Here is a 7,793-nt window from a genome sequence, read left to right as displayed (position 1 = left end):
CATTAGAAGCAATTAAAACCAACAAAAGAACAACAACATGCAAGTGCTATTATAAGAAACATGTAGATAGAATAGAAAAAATAAAGCTAATGTTAGTTTTTCAAGAAAAGCTAGCAGAGAATAAATATGCAATTGATAGAAGGTTAAATATGTTTTTTGTTTTTTTAATAAAAAAAAGACGGATAGATCAAATAAAATTAGAATAGAGAGTGCTAGAGTTAGAGGGTCAAGTAAAACGTATAAATATGTATAAATCTCATAAAATAAAAAAAAGACCCCTATGGCTGGTTTTGTGGTCCAGGGTCACAAATGCGCTGATGCCATAAGAATCAACAGAGTGGGCGTGAACGGTTTGATCTAGCCACGCCTCTCTACTCTCTCATTGGTTCGCTTTCGACGTCCATCCTGTCGTGACGTCAAAAGTACGCTCTGTCTTCTGCCTGAGGAAGATGTTATGAAAACCGTGCAATCGCAAAGATGTAGTTCACAGAATGCCTGCTGTTTATTTCCATATTTTCTGTTTCTGAAGGTTCACAGGAGCAGCTGTAGTTGACGGTTGGTTGATTTAATGACAATAAATGTACACTATACAGTGGTTTTTTTCGCAGTTTTGCATGTGCTGGATGTTGCCTCATCCTCAGTATTGGAACTAGGAGCCATAATTGACTGTATCAGAAAATAAGTGAATGTATTATATATTGTTTATTATGTTATAGTTTGTATTCTTAATTACTGTGTTTGCCTTTATGCTTAGTTGTGTGTTTATTGTATATACTTTATTATATGAAGTAGTTATAGTTTAAAAGCTTATATTCATGCATGCAACCATCTGCAATGAGTTTCTATAAAATAGAAGAGAGTGCTTGATTAATTACCTTTAATGATCTTAAGGTAAAGCCTCTGTTACAGATAAAGCTTCTGGCTTTAATCTTTTGTTTTTATATCCGTCCCCAGGCCTCATGAGTGTGATTCAGCCTCTCTTCAGGCTCCTGTGTGTCCTGGTCCTGGTCGGTTCTGGTTCTGGTCTTCATGGCCGTAATAACAGCGTGAGCCATGAGTACTGTGTGCTGGGAGCTGGACCTGCAGGGCTCCAGATGGGCTACTTTCTGTCCAGGAGCCAGAGAGATTACATCATTCTAGAGCGAAACACAGGACCAGGCAGCTTCTTCCAAATGTTTGTGACATCTGAATGAAAAAGGACATTTCTCAAACTGAGCTAGAATGATTTGACTAGGATTTTAAATTAAATGATTGCAAGCTACTACAGTGAAAAGGGCAAAATTAGAGAAAACAAAAACTAATATATATTGCGGCCACAAATTAAGTTGTTTGCAAGATTAATTTGTTCCCTCATTTTAGATAAATTATTGTCACGAATCAAGAATCTGTTCCCTAATTTGTCCCCTCACTTTAGTAAAGTGTGACTACGTTGTACTACTTAATTTCCTGTTTTAATTAAATGGAACAAATTTTTAATTCATGGCCATGATAAACATATTTCTCTCTGCATGTCATGTAAAAAAAGGCTTAATACAAAAGAATTTAATATAACATATATTTATGGCATTTTTTTCTTCAATTATTATTAATATTTAAAGTCAACAAGACATCACTGTTTCATTATTGCATATTAATCCAAAGAATAATAAAAATATCCTGTTTAAAATAAAATTGGTTCCAAATGCTGCTGGCTGAGAGGAAAATTGAAATAAGTTGTTAAAGTCTCCTTTTTTACTTTCTTTGTTTCTTGAAGTTTAATCATGTCTTATTTACTGTATTATTTTCAGATATCCTCGCCACAGAAAGCTCATCAGCATTAACAAAATATACACAGGGAGGAGGAACAAGGAATTCAACTTGCGTCATGATTGGAACTCCCTGCTGAGTGACAGGCCCGACCTGCTGTTTCAGAGAATAAGCCGAGAGCTCTACCCCAGTGCCGATGACTTCCCACGTTACCTCTCGATGTTTGTGAAGGAGCTGGGACTGAAGGTTAAATATGGAGCTGATATCGGGAGAATCAAAGCGTCAGGTTTTAATGGAAACCAAGGCTACATTCTAACCGATCAGAATGGTGTCAGTTATCAGTGCAGGTATGACTCATTTCAAATTTCATTGTTTATTTAAGTTCAAATGATTAAGTTTAACATTTAGGCCCAGTTTTATAGATGGGGCTTAGCCTAAGCCAGGATTAGGCCATAGTTCAATGAGGACATTTAAGTACTTTTTTATAAACGTGCCTTAGAAAAAAACATTACTGGGGTGCATCTTGAGACAAAACAAAGGCACTGATTTATTTTAAGATCAGTCAGTGCAACTTTCTTTCATTTGAAACAGCTCAGACTACATTTTAGTCTAGGACTAGGCTTAAGCCTTGTCTGTGAAAACAGGCAAATTATATAATTTAACATATAATTAATTAATCATATTTAATCATATTTTCAGGTGCTTTTCATGTGACTTTGAAATCCCTTCATGACGTTTTATATAATTTAATCTTTTTTGTCTCTATAGTGTCCTGTTGGTGTCCACTGGTCTTTGGGTTCCTCAGCAGGTGGATTTTCTTGGCTCTGACCTGGTGGAGGGTTACGAATCTATTCCCACTGATCCTGAGGAGTTTAAAGACCAGGCTGTGTTAATCCTCGGCAAAGGAAACTCTGCCTTTGAGACGGCACAGAGCATCTTGGGTAGAGCGAGCCGGATTCACTTGTATAGTCCCAGCCCTGTACGACTTGCATGGCAGACACACTATGTTGGGGACCTCAGGTATTTATTCCACCCTGTCCAACATATTGCAGAATGTTTTCAAGCCTGCTTTCTGTCTAGGTTTCATGAGCTGTGCTTTATAAATCTTTACATTATTGTCAATAGATGTGGAACTTCACTAATATGACCGCACCTTAAGTTGAAATTAACATTTCTGTTTTTTTAGGGCAGTAAACAATGAGCTTTTAGACACGTACCAGCTGAAATCTCTAGACGGTCTTGTAGAGGGAAGACTGGAGGATATTGCCATTGTCCGTAGAGAAAAAGATGGTGGGAAGAGAAGAAAAGCAAAGAAAAGTCAAAAATCAACGGAGGGAAAGGAGCAGCTGTATTTAACTCTCACTGAACTTCTTGACCAGAATGGCAACAACATTTCAAAGGTCACTGGGCAGAATCTGCCTGGTTACCACACTGATAACTTCTCACTCAGACAGCCGTATGACCGGGTGATCCGATGCCTGGGCTTTCGTTTTAACTTCTCCATTTTTGATGGGTAAGTTCAACAGTTGAAATTATGAACATGCCAAGCAGCTTATTATACACACACACCTGCTTGAAAGTTTGGAACAGTCTTTTTTTTACGTTATATTTCATCAAAAATACAGTAAAAACAGTAATATTGTGAAAAAATGTTTCTATTCTATTTGAAATACTGTATTTTCAGCATCATTATTCCAGTCTTCAGTGTCACATGATTTTTCAGAAGTCCTTCTAATATGCTGATTTGCTGCTCAAGAAACATTTCTTAATATGAATGTTGAAAATAGGAGTGCTAATTAATATTTTTGTGATATATAAAATATAAATAATTATTTTTTTATGTTGTAGTAATATTTCACAATATTACTGCTTTGCTCTATTTTTGAATCATTAAATATAGTCTTGGTGAGCTTCTTGGCTGGTAGTGTAATTATTTTCACACTAACAAAATATTTTCATTATTTTTCCAGATCGGCACGGCCGCCCCAAAGCAGTGATGCCCGAGGCCGGTTGCCAGGAATAACAGCCTGGTATGAAGGCAGAGGGACGCCCAACATGTTTGTCCTGGGCACAGCAGCCCACTCCAGAGATTATCGTATGTCTGCTGGTGGGTTTGTTCACGGATTCCGCTACACTGGTAAGTATTTCACCTCACTTAAACATAACATTTCAGGTTTGTCGTAAGAACTTAGGAGGCCATAATAAAGGTCCTCTGTTTTGCTGCTACAGTGCGTGCTGTTCATAAAATCCTGGAGCAGCGTTACCATAACATTGCCTGGCCTGCTACAAAATTACCCATCCGTCAGCTGCAGTCCTGGATTCTTAGGAGAGTGAATGAAGCTTCTGGACCGTATCAGATGTTTGGGGTTCTTGGGGACATTATTCTATTGCAAGGGTAAGCGATGTTTTAAGGGATGCATGTACAATATATGTATTTGTTGGTGTGTGTTTTTTATTTTTTTATTTTTTTTACTTTTAACATGCAAGATGACTCTTTTGCTCACCAAGGCTGAATTTATTTGATCACAAATACAGTAAAAATAGTATTATTCTGAAGTATTTTAAATAACTGTTTTCTATTTTAATATACACTAAAATGTAATTTATTCCTGTCATGTAAAGCTGAATTTTCACATGTCACATGATCCTTCAGAAATCATTCTAATATGCTAATTTGCTGCTCAAGAAACGTATATATCTTTATTACCAACGTTAAAAACAGTTGTGTTGTTTCACATTTTCGTAGAAACTTTGATAATTTTTTTCTGGAATCTATGATATATAAAAAAATAATTTATTTGAAATAGAATCTTTTGTAACATTATAAATCTTTCTACTGTCACTTTTCATCAATTTAATGCATCCTTGCTAATAAAAGTTAATTTCTTTCAAAAAACAAAACAAAAAATCTTACTGAACGGTCTTTTCAAGTGTCCAGTGAACACTATAAACTCATGGTTTGTCAAAATTGTATCTAGTAACTTCTGATCTTGACAATACATTGAACAGATTATAATTCTATCCCTGAAGGCCTTGTTTTCATTCACATCCAATTAAATATGGCAACTATGATGAATGTCTGTTTTACCTACACAAATCTCTCTCTTCCTTCCTTCCACAGGTCTTACTGTGAATATCTGGAGGAGTTTCCCCTGCAGGCCCTGCCCCAGCTGTCTGCTCTATCTGGACGGCCCCTTTCAGATCATGGTCTTCTGGTCTTGGTCATGCAGTATGGACTGAACCGGACTGATATGCTAGGACCAGGTCGAGCTGAGTCAGAATGGACTAAAGCCTGGATGTCCAACTTCCTCCATCCGGTCCTGTACTACTACAACACACTACCTACAGGTGAAAAGCTGTTCCAATATGTTCTGTTGATTTCTATATAGTGGATACGGTACAAAGTAATTTGTATGTGTGTTTGAGATTGGGATGTTGTTTAGAAAATATGTTGGACTTTCTGTTGATATTCTATCAAAATCACTGGATAAAATACTGCAATATTAAAATAAGTGTGCTCTATGTTTCGATAGAGAAGGATATGAGACAGCGTCCAGTTGGCTGGCCACTACCACGACCTGAGGCCATTCATCACATGGTTGAGGACTTTTTAACTGAATGGGATCAGCCCATATCACACAGCCAACCTCTCAGACGCTTCCTCGAGCACTGCTTCCAAACTGACCTCAGGGCCTTTTATGCTGGTCAGTACAGAAATGCCCTTCTCAGTCATTGGGGAACTTTTTGAGTGCCAATAATTTAAAAAAATAAAATGCTGTATTTTAGAACGTTCTATTCGTCAAAGATTCCAGAAAAATGTATCAGTTTCTACTATAACGATATTATCAATATTGCGATAAAGTAAAACTGTCTTGATATTATTGTGGTCATATGACGATATGAAACGATAGGTCTTCCGGGCAAAAAGTGTAGTTTTTAAAATATATTTGTTTTGGGCCATTATGCTTTGGCACAGTAACTTATCTGTCAAACGAAATCAAACCGAAAGGACAATATGCCTGTTTTCACTGAAGCTGGAGTTTTAATTCAAAATAAAAGCTCTACTGCCATTTGCATCAAAATAAAAACTTAAAAGTGCAGCATGAATTGCTGACATCTAATGGTTTAAATGCAGTCCAAATTCAAAATATCTCTTTTAAGTGTAGAAATTAGGAAAGAAGTAGTGTAATTTCCCTACTGTAGTGTAAATATACCTATGAAATATAAATTTTCATTTATTTTACAGTGCAATTGTTTTACAACATATGGCTACTACTGTCATTGTTGTTATTTTTATTATTATATTCTAATTAGTTTGGCTTCCTAAAACACCAGTGTGAATGTAATTTAGACTGAGACAGTATATCACAAATAAAAAGAGGGTTGAGTTCCCTTTAAAGTTCAGGTACAAGTCAATTCACTTTTTTCTGACTTAAGTTTTCTTAGTTAAAGACATGGATTGGAGCTCTTAATTTTGAACTCTCAAAGTGTATTAGATAGAATAATTTAACTTTAAAATGTAAAATGTTTATTTTTCCCCAATTCTTCATTTGTCTTTTTTTCTTTTTAAATATTGCAATAAATATCATATTGTGCGATTTTGATATCATTACACCCCTAGTTTCTACAAAAATATGGAACAGCACAACTGTTTTCAAAAGTGATGATAATAATAATAATAATAATAATAATAATAATAATGTGTTTCTTGATCAGCATATTAGAGTGATTTCTTAAGGAATATTGTTACTGAGAAGATTTGCCAGTTATTTACTACACTGTTATTACAGTTATTTTAAATTGTGATAATATTATACAATATTACTGTTTTTACTGTATTTGTGATTAAATAAATGCAGCCTTGGTAAGCAAAAGAGACTTTTTAAAAAAAACATGAAAAATCATCATAGAGAAGTACTTTTTGCAACTGTTCTTGCAGGACTTCATCATTTATTATGTGCCTCTGTGTGTCCTTTTTCTTCAGAATCCTGTTTCCTTCTGTCCCTCACCAGTCGTACTCCACCCCTCTTCTGCCGTCAAGGTTATTTAAGAAAGCAGGGCATTGTGGGAAACAGCCACCTATGGCAGCATGCCCGTGAGGCAGGACTCATGGCTTATTATCAGGGAGATATTATGCCCGACGGTGACACTTCAGTACCTGAATACCTGAAACATGCTGGCGCTGCAGTCGTTTCAACTATGAACTTTGACCTTTGAGAGGCATTAACACTAATGGTACCAAAGACCAAATCTCTTCTGCTAAAATCGTGTTCATCTACCTCCCATCTCTCATGGAATTGACCTTATAAGTTTACATGCATTTCCATAGAAAACATCCCACATCTAGCACCCTGAGACTATGATCAAACATACAGTGAAGTTAAATATATATTACCTTGCCATAGTTTTTTATAATAGCTTTATATACTGTTTTATGGTGTTGGGTTTGGTGTTGCAATACAATGCATAACTTATATTTTTATACAACTGTTAAAGGTATAAGAAAAGTATTTTTCTTGGTTGACATGCATGTACTTTTATTTATAACTACAATAAATTAAAGACATCCTATCTCAATAATTAATTTCATAAAGGTGTTTAAAGGTGTTATATATTTATATATATTTGGCATTGTAGCGTAGAAACGTCATTTACGAACTTAACAATGTTTTGTTATAGAAAAGGCTGAAATACTAGAAAGAGTTTAACTCTTAACATTTAATATTTGTCTTATTTGTTCTCAGAGAAAACATAACATACAATTTCAGTCAGTTTTGTTTGTGTGTATAATGCTGTTAAAATGAGAGCTGAGCATGTTCTGAGTTCCTGATTGTAATCCAGATTAGGAAATATTATACACCCATTTTTAGCATGTGAATTGCTAAATTATTTAAATATATTTTTACTTTGACATTTTGAAGCCCTTGTGTAAGTTTACTGAGGCCCCCTAGTGGGGATTACATGTGTAAATAAATATAGCTAACATAAATAAAATAATGAATAATTTAAATCCTAATCTTTGTTTTCATAAAATAAAAAAATGTAAA

General features: G+C 35.1%; 1 protein-coding gene across 1 annotated transcript; it reads left to right on the top strand.

Annotated features, from left to right (window-relative positions):
- Positions 1-421: 421 nt before the first annotated feature.
- On the top strand, positions 422-7,775 carry LOC306857527 (FAD-dependent oxidoreductase domain-containing protein 2). The gene is made up of 10 exons (XM_079397509.1): positions 422-555; positions 955-1,174; positions 1,788-2,093; positions 2,515-2,766; positions 2,933-3,259; positions 3,717-3,883; positions 3,976-4,141; positions 4,868-5,094; positions 5,280-5,450; positions 6,731-7,775. Exons 2-10 carry the CDS (start codon positions 960-962, stop codon positions 6,961-6,963), a joined length of 2,064 nt encoding a protein of 687 aa, XP_079253635.1. The 5' UTR covers positions 422-555; positions 955-959; the 3' UTR covers positions 6,964-7,775.
- Positions 7,776-7,793: the final 18 nt, after the last annotated feature.

This window comes from Barbus barbus, assembly GCF_936440315.1.
Source record: "Barbus barbus genome assembly, chromosome: 3".
In the NCBI taxonomy this organism is placed as follows: Eukaryota; Metazoa; Chordata; class Actinopteri; order Cypriniformes; family Cyprinidae; genus Barbus; species Barbus barbus.
Note: the sequence above shows the minus strand (reverse complement) of the source record. Positions and strands in the feature narration are given on the sequence as shown.